General features: G+C 35.0%; 2 protein-coding genes across 7 annotated transcripts in view; one reads left to right on the forward strand and one right to left on the reverse strand.

Annotated features, from left to right (window-relative positions):
• fasn (fatty acid synthase) overlaps positions 1 to 9,744 on the forward strand; it is a 54,753-nt gene extending 45,009 nt beyond the window's left edge. For 2 of the 6 annotated variants that reach the window (XM_073918612.1, XM_073918613.1), the window contains exons 37-43: positions 1,729 to 1,917; positions 2,080 to 2,298; positions 3,928 to 4,139; positions 4,223 to 4,321; positions 5,873 to 6,124; positions 7,292 to 8,631; positions 9,156 to 9,744. In XM_073918612.1, the coding sequence (XP_073774713.1) occupies positions 1,729 to 1,917; positions 2,080 to 2,298; positions 3,928 to 4,139; positions 4,223 to 4,321; positions 5,873 to 6,124; positions 7,292 to 7,429 (1,109 nt within the window). In that variant the 3' untranslated portion in view covers positions 7,430 to 8,631; positions 9,156 to 9,744. Of the gene's footprint in view, positions 1 to 1,728; positions 1,918 to 2,079; positions 2,299 to 3,927; positions 4,140 to 4,222; positions 4,322 to 5,872; positions 6,125 to 7,291 lie in introns of all 6 variants that reach the window. The other 4 variants (XM_009306806.5, XM_009306807.5, XM_073918610.1 and 1 more) reach the window with 3 other exon arrangements.
• A 2,400-nt stretch (positions 9,745 to 12,144) lies between these two features.
• On the reverse strand, positions 12,145 to 18,724 carry cybc1 (cytochrome b-245 chaperone 1). Its single transcript, NM_001002669.1, is given in 7 exon segments — positions 12,145 to 13,119; positions 15,639 to 15,783; positions 15,869 to 15,965; positions 17,993 to 18,066; positions 18,176 to 18,217; positions 18,300 to 18,387; positions 18,624 to 18,724. Coding segments are annotated over 6 exon segments (621 nt in total). The 5' UTR covers positions 18,624 to 18,724; the 3' UTR covers positions 12,145 to 12,944.
• Positions 18,725 to 18,953: the final 229 nt, after the last annotated feature.

The raw sequence follows: 18,953 nt of genomic DNA on the forward strand, positions 1-18,953 counted from the left end.
TGTGTTTATTTGAAAGTCTTGGTAAATTTCTTATGATGTATCTGTCACTACTTGTTTATGTTAACAAATAAATACAAATTGAGTATAATTCCTAAAATTGTATTATAGTTCCTAAAAATTTGGGTCGCGGCTTGATGACCATGTAAAAATGTGGGTCCCACGGCCAAACCAGTTGAGAACCCCTGCTCTAATTTGCCTAATTTGCATTCATTATATATATGTACTCATATATGCCAAGCATTGCATATATACACACAGTACACCCCACAAATCTCTCACTTTTATTAGTATTTTCTATAGGATGCTTTATATTTGTGCAAAAAAATTGGTTTAGTCAGTACTAAAGCCAAGTCTGGAGCTAATCTAACCAAATAACTTAACAGGAATGGTTCAAAAATTTGTTGTCCAAATTTAAATGTTATAGAATAATATTAAATAAAATCAAAAATAGCAAAAATCAAGAGAAACAAAAAAATATACAATTTGTTAAAATGTTGTTAAAATTTTTTAAATGTATGTCTTTCCATTTCTAAAGATTTTCCATGACTAAAATATTATTTTAATAAATATATCTGTTTAATAAATATGTTTTTTTCAAATGCACCAATATATATTGCCCATATTTACTGAGAAATTCATAAAAAATATTCATTTTCAAAATGGGATGTACTCAATTATGCTGAGCACTGTGTATACTGTATGTGTATATATTATATTTACTTATAAAGCACAATGAAACAAAAGTTATTGACTATTGTGCTGTACATACTTTGGGTCATAAAAGATAAAAATAGACAACAACAGATAAAACAACATGCGATACAACCAACACAACACAAAACATTGAATGCATGAAGCAGAACAAAGATAGGCACAATAAGGTCAACTTCCTCCCAATTTATAAGCTTTTTAAAAAACAAGAGATGTAGTTTGAGTTTCCCTTTGAACAAGGATTCATTAGAGATTGTTCTAATAGACAAAGGTAGCCCATTTCACATTTTACGACCTACTACAGAAACAGCCCAGTCTCCTTTTTTCTTTAGTTTGGAACATTTTCTGGCTCTAGGAACTTAAACATCTGCCAGATATTTTAACAGTAATAAGATTAGAAAGATATGGCGGTGCCTGACCATTCAATACCTTAAAAACATGAGGTAAATTTTAAGCTCTATTCTAAAACATTTCGGCAGCCAGTTTAAGGAGCACAGGATGGGGGTAGTGTGTTCAAATTTACGGGTGCCAGTGAGAAGCCGAGGAGACATTTTGGGCCACTTGTAGGCGATTTATATAGGATTGGCCAATACCTATATAGTATATCTATTAACAGGGAAAAGGGAGGATTTTGTTTCTTTTCTTTCTTTTCATCACTCATCTTTCTGTAGAATAAAATGTTACGTTTATGTATATAAACTTGCAAATTTGAATGAACAAATTCCTGTGTAAAAACCTTTAGATGGAACAAAGCTGTGGATCATTTGATCACATCCAGATATGAGTAAAACTGTAACGTGATGCTGTAGTAGAGACAAAACAGCCTTTAAAAATGTGTTTTAATTGACATGTATAGACACAAATTTATCAAGTGCGACAAAAGTATGAAAAACCCCCACTATGAAATCCATTAAGGTGCATGAAAAAGCAGTGTTTGTCTGTAGCGTCTCACCTTAAAGTCTAATAAATTCTACATTCTGCCTGTTTTCAGTGTAAGTGTTGTGTTTTTTTGCTCAGGTGTGCGTGACGTGAACAGTCTGAATGCTGACGCCTCATTGGCTGATCTGGGTCTGGATTCACTGATGGGTGTTGAGGTCCGGCAGACGCTGGAGAGGGACTACGATATCGTGATGGCAATGAGGGAAATCCGACAGTTGACCATAAACAAGCTGCGGGAGCTTTCCAAGCAATCAGGAGGGAAAGAGGGTGAGCTTGTGATTTGGAAAAGAATGTTTTATTATATACAGGAACTTTCTAAAAGAATAAGAAATTCAGGAGATGTCTTTCGATATTTTAGATAAACTTTGTATTATTTGGAGATAAGAACACCAGTGTAATAATAATAATAACAAATTTTGTTTCTCTCAGAGTCTCCTGTAAAGCGTTCTGGTGCTCAGGCTCTGTTGGAGTCAGATCTGAGCCGGATGCTGGTGAACCCAGATGGCCCCACGATGGCCCCGCTGAACGAGGTCCAGAGTGCAGAGAGGCCTTTGTTCCTGGTTCACCCCATTGAGGGCTCCATCGCCGCCTTCCGCACCCTCACTGCCAAGCTGAGTGTGCCGTGCTATGGACTGCAGTGCACTAAAGGTACAAACACCAGCTCAGGCTGCTCTATCACTGCTGCACTTGGATGAAAGTTTACAAAAGCATTTGATCAGATGTTTCATAAATGTCATCATGACTAAGGTATATAAAAGAAGATAAAGAAACGTTTTGCTTTGTTTTTTATAGTTTGTTTATTAACTAAGTTTGTAGTGGTGTAACGGATCACAAATCTATTCAGTGACATAACTTTGATGGTTGCTTTGATGGTTGATGGTCGCCCCCTTTTGGTTAAACAATGTAATTGCTACAACATTCACCAGCGTCAAGTTCCATTAAACAGTGATTTTAATCTTTACCATAAACATCAGTGTTTCTATCTGAACTATAAACTGTTTTCCCAGTGCTTCTGTGTTATGTAATTGTTTGTAACTAACTGAAAAAAGTTTAAGAACTGAATCTCTCTCGATCAAACCCAGTTTTGAATGCAGCGATTCGAAGGATTGAAAAACATATGCAAATCATCATCATTTATCATTCATGTTGCACGGGTTTGAATTGAGAGCACAAACTTTTATTGTTTAATTGTGCAGCTTTACACTAAATGCATTAGTGCAGGCTAAGCGAGCAGTGACAGAAAACACCTTTAATTAATAGCCTAATAAAGCATTAATTCCGTCATCATTATTTTTTAGGGAAGCCAAAATGTTTCATACCCCTGATTTGAATGTCACAGGAGGCGATCTCTCTGCAATTGTCATAAATGTTGGATTAACATTCAAGTTCAAAAAAAGGTATTAATCCACGGGTCATGTACGAGCTGTGGGTTGTGATCCGTTACACCCCTAATGTTTGCCTTGCTTTAGTTCAAAAAAATAAATATGAGCTGTTAACCTATTGTAGATTGAGAGCAGTTGCACAAAAACAAATTCACCTGCCTTTTTTTTTTTTGGATATTTAGAGACAATTTTTACCTATTAACATATGTATTTTGAGAAAACCTAATCTTACATTAAATTAATTTATTTAAGAGTGTACTTGTTACATATAGTATACATTATTTCAACTTTAGAATAATTTTGTGTTCATTTTTAGTTTTTTTTTAATTGTTGCAGTTTTATATGCTCATTAAGAATATGTTACTTTTACTTTTTAATGTAATTTATTTCTGTGATATGAAAAATTAATTTTCAGTTTCCATTAATTCAGCCTTCAATGTCATCTGATTCTTCAAAAACCATTTAAATATGCTGATGTGGTGCTAAGTAAATAAGAATAATAATAATCATTATTATAATTAGTACTTTTGAAAACAATGTTGAAAATGTTTTTGGAATACTGGAAAGATGACCACTTTTTATTTTAAATTATGCAAAAATAACATTTTTAAAATTATTTTTTTGTCAAATTGATGCATCCTTGATATGCTAATGAAATGTTTTCGGAAGTATTATAAACACTTAACCTCCAGTACATCAATAAAAGCTTATTTTTTTCCAAAAAGGAATGTAATGCAAAGTAAAAATCATTTGAAAATAAATTAAATATTAAAGTAAAATGAATAAATATGTTGCCCTTTAAGTTCCAATAAATTATATCAGCAATATTAAACTTGTATTTATTGAATTTCTTCAGGTTGAGTCCTGTAATTTTCTTGTGTGTTATGTTTCACAGCTGCTCCTCTTGACAGTATCCAGAGTCTTGCTGCGTACTATGTGGAGTGTGTGAGGCAGGTTCAGCTGGAGGGCCCATACCGCATCGCTGGATACTCGTTCGGGGCGTGTGTGGCGTTTGAGATGTGCTCACAGCTGCAGTTGGCCAAATGCCCCGTGGAATATCTGTTCCTGTTCGATGGCTCGCACTCTTATGTGGCAGCATATACACAGGTGCAGTACGAGAGCTCAGGAAACCCCAAAAAAGAAAAATGTAATGCACCAGGTTGATCACATGATCTTTTTTTCTTTGATAGAGTTACAGAGCCAAACTGACTCCTGGCAAAGAGTCTGAAGCTGAGACTGAAGCTCTGTGTGCTTTCATCCAACAGTTCACCGGCATTGAGTATAACAAGGTACAGTTATGTTTGTGGTTTGGGCTTAAAAAATGAAAACAATAAAATAAAAAATATTTATAATAAAAATAATAAAACTTAATAAAATTAAATTACATATTTTTACTAAATAGAATAATAAAATAAAAATAATATAAAATTGAATATAAAATGAAATAAAATAATAAAATAAAATAATAACACTAATATAAAATAATATAAAATAATTTTATTAAATGGAAAACTATATATATATATATATATATATATATATATATATATATATATATATATATATATATATATATATATATACTAGTAGTAAAAGATAAAACAAAACATAAAATAATACAATTAAATATTAAAATATAAAATTAAATATTAAAATATCAAATTAAAAATAATAAAATTACATTAAATAAGAAATATAAAATAATAAAATTAAAATAATAAAATATATAATAAAATAATACAATAAAATAAAATAATATATAATAATTAAATATTAAACAAAATAATATAAAATAATTAAATATTAAATAAAATTTAATTAAACAAAAATATATAAAATAAAATATTGAAACTAAATAAAATAATAAACCTAAATAAAATAATAAAATTAAATAAAATATAAAATAAAAAACTACATAAAATAACAAACTAAATAAAATGTAAAGAAATACTTTAAAAATATATATAATAATAATAATAATAAATAAAACCATATAACCATTGTAGTATTCCCATACTTTCCCAGTTAATTGATTACATTAAAATTTGTTTGTATCATGTACATAAAAGTGAAAGGTTTTAATAGAGAAATCTCTTTTTGCCATAATTTTTAATTCATATTGCAGAAAATACTGTGAACACCCAGTAAAGGAATACATACTTTAAAATACATAATTCTTTGTAAAATCATATTTTCTGGCAAATTATGAATGAACAAATCCCTCGGTTAAAACCTTCAGAATATAGAAAGCAATAAAGCTTTGTTTGGTGTGTAGAATTTTTCCTTTATGTAAATATATAACTTCATTCTAGAGAATAATCCTATTTTAAGAAAACAATCTTTAAAATATGTATTGTAATCAAATTTACAAAAAACTCCTACAAAAAGTGTGATAAAGGAACGATTAAATGTGTATATTTGATGCTTTCTTTACATTACATTACCGGTATATTTAAAAAGAAAGCAATTTATGGAAAGCCAAAAAGGAAAAAGTGGAAGGTGAATAAACAAAGACAGAATATTTTTTTTATGAACTATCCTTTCAATCATGGGTCTCAAACTGGATTCCTGGAGGGCCACAGCTCTGCACAGTTGTTCTCCAACCCTAATCAAACACTGCTGATCCAACTAATCAAGGTGTTCACGACTACTGGAGACTAATAAACAGGTTTGAGTTGGAGGTGGTTAGAGCTAAACTCTGCAGAGCTGTGACCTCCAGGAATCGAGTTTGAGACCCATGCTATAAACAGTCTAATAAAATGAAAATAGTCCAGTCATCACCATTCATTCACATTAATGCAAAGCTAATGCAGTTTCTGTATTCTGCCTGTTTGACGCAGCTGTTGGAGACGTTGCTGCCTCTGTCAGACCTCGAGGCTCGTGTGGACAAGGCTGTTGATCTGATCACATCCAGCCATAAGAACGTCAGCCGAGATATGCTCCATTTTGCTGCTTCTACATTTTACCACAAACTCAAGGCTGCCGACCGCTACGTTCCCACTTCCAAATATCACGGCAATGTCACCCTACTGAGAGCCAAGGCCAGCAGCGAGTACGGAGATGGATTGGGATCAGACTACAAACTGCACGAGGTATGTAGATGAATTGCACACACAGGGGAAAATAAAAACTACTTTAATACTACACACTGATACAAACCACCTGCCATTAATTGGTGTAAAAGATACGTATTTTGTTGAAATATTTACATTTAAACGACGATTTTAATGCTGATTTCTAAACAGAGTGGATAAGGAAATGTTTAGACCTTCTTTTTAGAACGCAAAACTACCCATCGCGCTTTGCGTGTATGCACAAAGAGAATGCTAAGAAGATAAACAAATGAAGAGTCACATTTGGAAAGCTTTGAAACACTAGTTTTAATCTATTTTACTTGCTTTTTAACATCTTTGAACTAATACTGCTGTCAATCAGCGCCACCTCCTGGACTAGTTATTTAAAAAAATGCAATCCATAGGTTGGAAAACAACTGCTGCGAGGCATTTTCCCCTTGTTGTCAGACGGCATCTTCTGCCTTTTAAATGAAGCCTCGTCATAGTCAACAGTTTCTCTTTCTTTCAATCATATAACCAACCCAAACAAATGTAATTCACCTAAATGTTTGACACGCACATGTAGCTTGTACTGTCCCACTAACTTACTGATTGAAAGTGTCACAAAGTGAAAATAACGTGGCGTTTTGAAATGACAGAAAAACACGTGCCGTGGTAAATACTACACAATATAAACTGAATGAAATGTAACTGCTCCCGATTAGAATCAACATGCAACTCAGACATTTTAGTAGTTTAAGACAAGATATTGTCTATAAAATAATATAAAGCAGAAAATGTACTGGCAGTTTGTTACCAGGTTTTTACAGCACGGACAGTATATCACTTTAAACTATTAAAAATGCCATCAAGAGTCACTTTTTCAAACTTTTCAACATCTAAAGCATTCGGAATACAGATCAAGATCCCATAATGCAATTCAAAAACATAAATAAGTTACACATGAAATCACAAAATTTGGGAAAACTGCTCCTTTACAATATTTTTTTAACAGCTGCTTTGACACAATCTACATTGTATAAAGTGCTGTGATGAATTGGACAAAATCTGCATACTTTTAATCACAGAGGAACTACTTCTGGATCTGGGAAGTGGATTAAGCTGAGAGGAAGATTTCAACTTCAGTGTTGCTATATGTTCATGTCATTCATCAGTATTAACGGCTGGGTTGTGGTTTGTCTGCAGGTGTGTGACGGGAAGGTGTCAGTTCATGTGATCGAAGGCGACCACCGGACCTTCCTGGAGGGTGAAGGTGTTGAGTCTATTTCCAGCATCATCCACAGCTCACTGTCTGAACCCAGAGTCAGCACACGAGAGGGCTAAACCTTCGCATAAAACCTCTTTTACTGTATTTCTGTATTTCTTCACCATATTTCCGTAGCTTTCACCTTTCACAATGCACTGTCGTTGCATGTTTAACCATTCCCAATCTCTTTATAACTCTCACCCACAAAATAGCCTTATAAAACGTCTTTTTTCAATATCTTGGATGCTTAGCACACTTTATTCCTCACTTAAAGGTTTATATTCCATGCTGGGAACAAAAACACATCTGTTTGTTTGCTTTTTGTGCGATAGTTCACCCAAAAATGACATCTTTAAGATGACATATTTTCAAAAAATGTAAGATATTGTATAGAATTGACTACCACAGTATTTGTTTTCCAACTATGGATACCAATAGCTTACATTCTTTAAAATATCTTCTTTTGTTTTGACTAAATAGTGAGTAAAGTTAATTTTTGGGTGAATTGTCCCTATATAAACTTAATCCATTCTATAAATCTACTGTGAAATCTTTAAACTCCACAGATTTCTGGCATGTGGGTGAATTGAATGCCATCACTGACTCTTGTCTAACCTCTGAAAGTCTGCTAAAGGTTCTATGTGTTCATCTACATTCAGTTTTCTTCCATTCCAACCTAATGATGCGGACTGCAATTCAAGGCTTTACTGTATACAAGTCCACATGTTAGCTGTTGGAAATCTAGTTACGCAAATGGCTGAGATTGCTGTTTACCAATGTTTGAGCAGTTACTGATGCTTCTGCAGTACTAGTTGATACTAGCTTCACTTGTTTACTGTAATATAGCGGTTTGGCTTGTTTTTGAATGATATTCGCCAGGTTCTCTTGATGTTGAGCATCTAAAAAAAATGGTGCGTTTAAAGAGAAAGTATATATGAAAATATTCTTGGATGGAATAAGCGTTAAAAGGGATAGTTCACCAAAAAATGAAAATTCTGCCATCATTCACTCTATACCTGTTTGATTGTCTGTCTTTTGTTCAACACAAATTCTTTTTGTTCCTATTATGGAAGTCAACACTCTTCAGAATATCTTTTGTGTTCAACTGAAGGAAGAAATTCATAGAAGTGTACAACCACTCGAGCGTAAGTAAATGCTGAGGACATTTTTATTTTTAAGTGAACTGGCCCTTTAAGAGAGCTGGCTTATTGACTTCTTGTTAATGTTTACGTTTAAGTTATGGGTTCATTCTGGAATGTTGTTACTTTAAAAGGATCTGGTATCTATGGAAGCTTGTTCCCGCCACTGAATAAAATAAATAAACAAATCAATACAATGTAAAAAAAATTATAAAGTCAGAATTGTGAATTTATAACTCGAAATTCTGACTTAACTTGAATTTCTGACTTAATAACTCGGAATTCTGACTTAACTCAGAATTGCAACTTTATAAATCAAAAATGCGACTTTATAATTTGGAAGTCTGACTTTATAACTCAGAATTCTGACTTAATAACTTGCAATCCTGACTTGATAACCTGAAATTCTGACTTAACTAGGAATTGTGACTTTATAAATCAGAATTCTGACTTAATAACTTGCAATCCTGACTTGATAACCTGAAATTCTGACTTAACTAGGAATTGTGACTTTATAAATCAGAATTCTGACTTAATAACCTGCAATTCTGACTTAAAAACTCATAATTCAGACTTAACTCAGAATTGCGACTTTATAATTCGGAATTCTGACTTTATAACTCAGAATTCTGATTTTTTTTAAATGTATTCAGTGTGGGAACAGGCTTCCATAGTTCCATAGTCACTGTTGCACAGGCTAAAAGCAATTAAAGCACTAATGTGAAATGCTTGGCAATCCCCAGTGAAACGTTAGCTTTGCTACTTAACCCTTGACCAATAACTGGAGTATTAATCTTCTGTTGATGTTTCTCGTCTTCTTTTTGAGGATCGTACCAACATTCCTTCTTCCTGCTGTATATGTTCTGGTATTAATTGGCTGCTTGAATATTTCATACAGTAAGTTGTAGCAAATTCTTCTGTAAGTTCATAGCGCAAAATCACTTGTTTTATCTTAAATCTTGTCAGAATGAAGTGTCGTTTGGTGTAGGAGTGCACTATGGGACGTACGAGTAATTTCCTAACAGTGACACGATTATTGACTATTCTGTCACAGCAGGAAAATATCCCTTTTTTAGAAAGCAAATCACTTTATTTCTGAGACTAATTCTCGAAGTCGGTGACGAACTGTGATTTCTTTCAATGTTTAGAGCAAAGCTGAAAGAGCTAGAGTTCATTTTTTCTATTTTTTGGTGTTATTTTCCCTGTATTTATTGTACTAGTTCAAATAAACAAAGTTATTACTAACATATACACATCCAGAGTGGACTGATTAGTTTTTTCTCCAGAAATATTGGATATTCTGAAACTGGCATTAATCTAAGTTTCTATATATTATTCAAAGCCAAAAGAGATTAAAAACATAACGGGTTGGACAATGAAACTGAAATGCCTGCTTTTAGAGCACATTAATTCATTGTTATGGTGTAGGTCAGGGGTCACCAATCTCGATCCTGGAGGTCCGGTGCCCTGCAGGGTTTAGCTTCAACTTACCTCAAAACACCTGCCTGGGTGTTTCAAGTATACCTAGTAAGACCTTGATTAGCTTGTTCAGGTGTGTTTGATTAGGGTTGGAGCTAAAATCTGCAGGACACCGGAGCTCCAAGAACACGTTTGGTAATCCCTGGTGTAGGGTGTCCTTTTACAGCCAATGCAGAATCTATTCGTCATAGGAATGACAGATACAAGCCCTGCACAGTGGCCAGAGGGATTTTGAGCCATTCTTCTTGCAGAATAGTGGCCAGGTCTTTAGATGATGCTGGTGGAGGAAATCATTTACTGACGTGCTCCTCCAAGACACCCCAAAGTGGCTCAATAATATATGGGTTTGGTGACTGTGCAGGCCATGGGAGATGTTCAGCCTCACTTTCATGTTCTTCAAATCCCACTGTCACAAGTTTTGCTGCGTGTATTGGTGTATTATTGTCCTGATACATGCCACCGCCTTCATTATACAATGTTTAAACCATTGGGTGCACTTGGTCCTCTAAAATGGTTTGGTAGTCTTTGGAAGTGCGCACACGTACATTTTCACAGTATTTCGTATAAAAATGTCTCGGAGAAAGTCTTATTTATTTCAGTTTGGATAGAAAACCATTTTCTTTTTTTTTTCTATTTTACACATTTTTAAGATCAATATTATTAGCCACTTTAAGATTTTGTTGTTTGATTCCAGACAAACCACCGTTATCCAGTATTGCCTAATTGACCTATTAAAGCTTTCCAATTAACCTGAATAGTATCTTACTTAATATCTAGAAGGATATATATGTATACACTCAGTAGAGATAAAAATTGAGGACTATTTATTTGTTAACTTTCTTCCGCCAAGAAATAATGTGACAAATCTGGGGCCACAGGACATTGCTACTGTCTCCTCCACTAGTGATTGCCTATAGTGGTTTTCCTGGGTGTAGGGAATGACATGGTATAGCAGCCAAAACCATCACTGATCCACCCTCATGCTTCACTCTGGCTGTGCAACAGTCTAGGGCAGGGGTGTCAAACTCAATTCCTGAAGGGCCGAATCCCTGCACAGTTTAGTTCCAACCCTGCTCCAACACGCCTACCTGTATGTGTCAAACAAGCCTGAAGGACTCAATTAGTTTGATCAGGTGTGTTTAATTAGGGTTGGAACTAAACTGTGCAGAGCTGCGGCCCTTTTGAAACTGAGTTTGACACCTGTGGTCTAGGGCATACCCTTCTTTGGGGCTTCTCCACACGGTAACTCACTCAGATGTGGGAAAGAGAGTGAAGGTGGACTCATCAGAGAACAATACATGTTTCACATTGTCATTTCACCGTCTTAAAATACTAAATAACTGTTGTTATCCTTTAAATCACTAGGTTTTACCCAATTGTCATACCTTAAAATATAATAATAGTTAGCATATCATCAAATCAAAGACCATAGAATACCTTAAAGTAGGGGTGTCAAACATACGGCCCGCAAACAGGTTTAATCTGGCCAGCAAATTGATTCTGTAAAGTATAAAAATAAGATGCAATTTTTCAATAAAAGAAACTGCGCAATGGCGCAAACTGTTACAAACTGTTCATTTAATCCGATCTTGATGCCTGAATCCGCATCAGTGTGACCGCGTTCTCGAAGAGAAAGACCACTTCTATGCCCTGCTATACCACACTGAGGTGTTTTCAAGAAAACATAACTATTTCACGTTAAGTCAGTTTAGTGGCTAATTCGTACGAGTTCAGTCGTACGAAAATATACAATGTAAAAAAAAAAAGAAGGCGTGGCACCCAACCACACCCCTAAACCCAAACGTCATTGGTGGATAAGCAAATCCTACTAAATTGTACGAATGAGATCGTATTCATATGAATTAGCCACTAAATCAAAAAGTTACAACTTGTCATGAGAGCGTGTTGTCCTCAGGCTCCAGTGTAATGTTTTTATGTTGATCGCATAAAAAAAAATTAAAAAATATTGTTTTTAAGTTATACTGTGTATACCATGATTTTACCAGTCAGGCCCACTTGGGAATAGATTTCCTTCATGTGGCCCCTGAGCTAAAATGAGTTTGACACCCCTGCCTTAAAGGGACTTTGATATAGTACATTTATTAATATTATTATTATTTAATATGCAATGTATATAAAAATCCCTTTATGCAACCAAAATAAAATAAACATTATTATAAGCCAATTTTATATTTCTATTTTTATTAAACAAAACTGAAAATCCGTAACAAAATATACTCGTCCACCAAATAAAAAAAAGTGGTCACGTTCATTTTTAAAAGCATCCCATTTAAAGATTTGAGTAGCTGTGATGTATTTTGTATACTTTTTTTGGCTTCAGAATAAAAAAATGTAAAAAAAAAAAAACAATATTAACATATTTACAAAAAGATGAAATTACAAACATTCAACAAGTTTAAATCCATATCCGCTCTTTACATTCGTACTCATGCATTGCATAAAGGCACAGTGTGATAGGGAGATGCATGCAGAGTATAAGCAAATGGCCAATACAAAACAATTCATGCTAACTGTCAAATCAGTTATACACGTAGCAGAACACAGAGGAATCGCGTACACTTTACAATAAGATTTCAGTAGTTAACGTTTACTAACATGATCAAACAATGAACGATAGATGTATTCCAGTATTTATTCATCTTTGCCAACGTTAGTTCCGTAACTGTTAGATCTTGTTAGCACACAGTGCATTAACTAAATGTTTACAAGTACAACTTTGAATTTTATGTATGCATTATGATTAATAAATGCTGAATTGTTTGCTCTTAGATCATGTTAGTAAATGCATCAACACCCAGAGTCTTAAAGTGTGAACGAGAAATCCTCTTTAAAGATGCAAGTGAAAATGCTTGGAGATTGTCATCAGGTTGTTTGTACGACTGGAATGTTTGGTTGTTTTAGTTTGAGGCTTGATCCAGTGTCGTCCACCATTTCCCAGCTTTCCATGAGGCTTTTAATGTTCTTCATCATCATCACCATCAGGATCATCTTGTGAATCACTGCTATCACCCAAACCCAAATCTTCAATGCCGTCATCATCGTCAGGATAATCATCGTCCGCCAAACGTTGCTGTAATTCCTCCAGCCCCAAAAAGCGCTTCAGAAGTGCAGCGAGTGCCTCAACATCACTGAACAAAAAGCCAAACTAACTTAATAACAGCAATTGTCAAGCACATTGCAAAAAAAAAAAAAAAAACAACAACTGAAGAGTGTAAAATAAATGTACTATACTGTATTATTTTCATACGTTCCTTTAAACGTCATAGCAATATTGTGAATTGAAATGAAATGATTAATTGTGTCCAGTTTTGTCAAGAATTTTTATTAATTATGGTGGCTTGAGAAAGCTAACGTACTGTTCCGCTACATTAACTTATTCTTCTTCCAGCTTCTTTTATCAAGAGTTCACATTTAGCTGATGATTAAGCTACTTTGGCATGCTCTCCCAGGAGATAGCCCTGAGTTTAAAAGGTCCCTGAGCCCGGGGCTCCCTCCAGTTGCAAGGCGAGGGGGGAGTTTAAGCTCAGGTGGATCTTGAGAACTCCCCTGCTTTAGTAACCGATGAACAGATAGTGATTTGCTCTTAAGAGATAACTACTTACTAGGAGCATGTCTATAGTGCCGATTTGGATTAGTCAATTAACTTAAGTTGCATGTTTTTGGACGGTGGGAAGAAACCCGGGGAAAACCCACGTGAGCACGGGGAGAAAGTGCAAACTCTGCACAGAAACGCCTGCTGGTTTTCTAAAGCCTGGAACCAGAAGCATTTTTGCTGTGAGGCAACAGTGCTAAGCACTGAGCCACCGTGTCACCGATCTTAGAAGGAGTAGGGGTGGATAAGGGGATTCTTCAAAACGAAGATAGCGTTGGAATGTAACCCAGGGTATTTGTAGTGGCTTAGGAGTCATCTGATTGGTGCATTGAGAATTATATAATGCGGATCCAGCCGCTAGCAATCATAAGCACGTGATCCTCTCGAAATTAGTTTATAAATAAACTTCACTCTGAGACTAATTTCTATATGCATCTCCTCCTAGCCCACTCATACTACAACCACCAAACTTACTCCAAACCTACAAACTGGCCTGACTCGGGTTGCTATGTCTTTTCCAACTGGTCCAACTTACAGTTTTCCGAAAACTGTCTGGGAAAATTCGGAAAAGTCCCATTGACTTAACGTTGGACCAAACTTTTTGATCACCTTTCAACCTCATAGCCACACCCTGGCAACCACTAACAGCACCCTAGCAACTGTCCCATAGACTTCCATTGTAAAAAAACTGCCATTGACTTTACATTAGACATACTAACAACATGCCAATTAATACAAACAATATACTAATCAGTGGCGTAGCGAACGGGCCCCCCGTCTGTTTCAACCTTAAAATCTACTACAATGATTTAAAGTTTTAAACTACTTTAGACTTTCAGACGAGGCTTTCTCAAGCTTTCTCTGCTTTTGCTGTTTACTTATTTTTTGATAGTAATGCATTCTGACGAATAGTTTAAAACAGATGCCCAATGTTGGCCCTTTGTAGCCTTTGATTTGGCCCACCATCCCATCTTAAAGTGGGTAAGAATGATAAAGAGGGTGTTTTATTGCTGAGCTACAAAAAAGCTGATTAAAATTAAATGTTTCAATGAAATGTTGTGAATGAATGTGATTTTTCTTAATGTAAAGAGTCACAAGTCACTGGACATATAGAGGACTATGCAGAAGACATCCGTGAGCAAATCAAGGTAAAAACTACTGTGACTCCATTCTGTTATGAATGAGATTGTTTTTACTGTGGTAAGTTCATCATAAAATGTAAATGAAATAAGCTGTATTACTTCATATAAAGCAGTGTTTTCTAGTTACCTTTCCATTTTATTAAATAAATTTAAAACATGCCCATGGCAACTATATTTACCTTTGGCCCCTCAATCAAGTTTGTTTTTTTTTTTTTGCCACGTTTCAAAACTATTGTTTATATTGTTATTTTTTTATTATTTTTATTTTAAAGTGTACATGATAGTTCACCCAAAATGAAATTGTACTTACTATTTACGCATTTAAAACTTTTGTTTCTTTCTTCTGTTAAACATAAAAGAAGATATTTAGGTATTTAGATATTTAAGTAACAGGTTTCCAGCTTTTTTTTTTTTTTTAAATATCTTCTTCCATAGATTTTGAACCACTTGAAGGTGAGAAAATGTTGACAATGGTCAGTTTTGGGTCAACTTTCCCTTTAATTCTTACACCAAAAATGTGTGTATTTTACACACACACATACACATACATATACATTATATATATATATATATATATAAACTTAATTACTTATTGAAATACATAAATTTCAATTTACCAATAATAGATTTGGAGTTACTAACATTTAAAAACATAGAAACTAATTAATAAAAATATTAGTACATCCAAATCTTTTATTAGTAACTAAAATACATATATCTAACCAATAAGAGATTTGGAGTTACTAATATCTTTTAAATATTAATTACTAATTATTAAAAACATTAGTAGCTCAACCTCTTATTGGTAGTTTGAAATATACACACTTTATTACTGAATAAATTACTGGGGGTTTTTTTTGTTGTTGTTTTTTTAACCGTATCATAGGACTCTGAAAGGAACTACTTTTCATACCTGCGTGACCCAAGTGTGGCACTTTGTGTAAGCGGGTAAGAGAAGCCCGTAGCCAATCGCAGCACTACCAGGTAACCCTTTCCAAGATACCTCACTCTCTCCTCCTGAACACTGACGTCCCGCAGGTGCCGCAGATCTAACAGCACTGAGCCGGAGAAAACAAACGCTTTGCCTCAGATATAATTCACAAAAGAAAAAATACAAATGATGACAGCTAAGGCTGAACTCACCTTTCTCGTGCCCTCTTTTCCACAGAGTCAACAACATGGTATAGAGACTGAAGGTCTTCAGTTCAATCTCGTTCTTGGATTTATTAAACACTGCCTCCTACGAGCAAAGCCACCCAGATTTTTAGTTATGACAGTTGAACATACACTCGCTGGCCAATTTAAGTACACATGTTCTACATAAATAATCAGCCAATCACATGGCAGCAGCTCAATGCATTTAGGAATGTAGATGTTGTCTAGAATAGAATAGAAATGTAAGTTTACTTCTATCAGGAATGATGGTCAAATGAGACTTTACACAGTTTATACGCTAAAAGGGATCGTTCACCTAAAAATAAACATTCTGGAGTGGTTGCAAATCTTTGAGTTTCTTCTGTTGAACAACAACGACTTTATTTAGAAAAACGCTGAAAACCCTTAACCATTGATTTCTATAGTAGAAAACAAAAACTATGGAAGTCAATGGTTACAGGTTTCTAACATTTTTTAAGTATCTTTCCTGTTCAATAGAAGTAAGAAAAACACTGATACAACCTATGACAAATCTCATGCTGAACCTGCAAATCTAGTTCACATGTTTTGGACCTGTCCAGCTTTGTTTCCTTTTGGAAGTCTGTTTTTGATTCATTTTCAGCAATTACATCTATTATATTTGATCCCTCTCCATTAATTAATTAGCCTGTTTGGAGTTCTTTCCCCTGACTGCGAGTTACCGTTTTATTTTTCTGAACTAATAACTTTTCTATCATTATTAGCTAGGTGGTGCATTTTGTTGCAGTGGAAATCTCCTCCACCCCCATCCCATACTCAGTCGATTAAAGACGCCTTATTTTTGTTAAATTAAACAAAGTCTTCGAGGTTCAGTGGTCAAATTTTCTAATATTTGGTTGCCATTCTTGGAGCATGTCAGATCTCTGAGATTTGAGGCGGTTACTGTGGAGTGAACGGTTGCCAATCTTGCTTTTTTGTTTTGATCTGTGCCTTCCAGATGAGTATTAGTGCTGCTGATATAGCACAAGCATACAACTCTTTCTTGATATAAAACCACAAGTTTGAAGAACGTGCCACCCCCCAGTCTATTTACTCTCGTTTTAATTGAACATAAAATGACAAATATTCAAATGATCTGCTGAAGCTCAAACTGAGGAATTGGGGTTGATTTAAAGGGACAGTTCACCCTTTTTAAAATAAAAATTTGGAATAAATAACATGATAGCATGGATCTATTCTGAGAAGAATTAAAGGGTTAGTGCGCCCAGAAATGAAAGAAAAAAAATGAAAAACAACCAATGTCTTCTGTATCAGATTATGGTGTGCGTTTACTACAGTCAATACTATTCTTGCATGTTGCGCTGCTAACTCTAATGGAGTCATAAACGCACACCCTGCTAACCTGACACATAAGAGAAGTTATTTGCAAACTGTTTTTATTTAGTCTTTTGTTATGCAAAAGTGTTTTTGGAGCTTCATATGATTACAGTTGAACCACTGAAGTGACATGGAATGTTTGGACCATGTTTTTGGCTCCTTTTCTAGACTTTGAACATCTTGTTGAACATCTATGGAGGATGAGTGTGCCGTTAGTTTCATCTAAAACATCTTCATTTGTGTTCAATTTCCTTCGGCTTAGTCTCCAATTTATCAGAGGTCGCCACAGCGGAATGAACCACCAACTATTCCAGCATATGTTTTACATAGCGGATGCCCTTTAAGTCGCAACCCAGTAATGGGAAACACCTATACACTCTCATACACTAATATCCAATTCACCTATAGCACATGACTTTGGATTGTGGGGGCGCACCCGGGGGAAACCCATACCAACACGGAGAGAACATGCTTACTCCATACAGAAATGCCAACAGACCCAGCCGGGACTCAAACCAGCGATCTTCTTGCTGTAAGGCGACAGTGCTACCGTGCAACCTTCATTTGCGTTCAATTAAATTGTGGCATTAGAATGACTCAAATGCGAGTAATTCATAACATAATATAACTAACCCTTTAAAGCCATTCAAACAAGCGGTCTAAATCTCGGTATAGGACAGGTGCACCTAATAAAGTGGCCAGTGAGTAAATTTCAAATATAAAGATGGATAAAGCATGTATAAAACAACTCCCCACCTCCCATTCCTCCATATTCTGCAAGGCTACAAAAAAGCAGCCCGTCACGTAGAACATCTTCCACAATATGCTGTCTACAACAAAAGGAAACAGATAAATGAGCAGCACAGATCAACAATAATTCTTCCTATTTCTGCTTTATTCACTTCCAGGGTAATCACACATTGAGGAAACGCTTCTCACCAGAGCTGTAATAGGCTGCTGCCAGTCCAACTGAAGCTATTCCTGTCAAAAGAGGAAGGAGGGAGACGTTTAAAGATATTTGCACGTTCAACTCTACATAATTCAGTTTTCAGTTTTCTCATACCAACAAGGATGGACCAAGATCTGATTCCAGGAGATCTCTTCAAATGAAGAAGCTCAGATGTGTGTTTTTCTACAATCATATAGCCCATCTGTTAGAACACAAACACAAAGATGTTAATAATAGGTGCTTTTGGGCATTTCCTGTAGCATCACAATAATCATAACATGCTAGAACAGGCTTAGTAAACAAAACACAAAAGTGTATCATGAACAGTGAGTTACAGAATATGAAATATTAATAACAAGCACAAAGACAACACCCTAACGTGATCACAGATCTCCTGTTATTAACTGACAGCACGTGAAAGTATCTGACATCACTTACCTCGTTGCTTTGCTTTCTCTCTTTAAATAAATGAATCTAATTGATTTCAATATTTATTTAATCTTAAATGTAGACATTTGCAACGGAAAACTCTTGAAAAACAGATTAAGGAAATAAAATGTGTAGCTCACAAAACGAACTCAACCCCGCCTTCTGATGACGTTAACTTCCGCCTGCGTTCCGATTGGATAAACCTATTAAAGGACCCGCCTTCTGTATTTTGACGCCTCCTTCCTCTACACGATTATGAATATATTGTAAGTTCAGAGAGAGCGTGAGTTGTGGCACGTGCATAATCTAAAACATAGCATCGAATTAAGCGATAGATTG

This window comes from Danio rerio, chromosome 12, assembly GCF_049306965.1.
Source record: "Danio rerio strain Tuebingen ecotype United States chromosome 12, GRCz12tu, whole genome shotgun sequence".
Taxonomy (NCBI): Eukaryota; Metazoa; Chordata; class Actinopteri; order Cypriniformes; family Danionidae; genus Danio; species Danio rerio.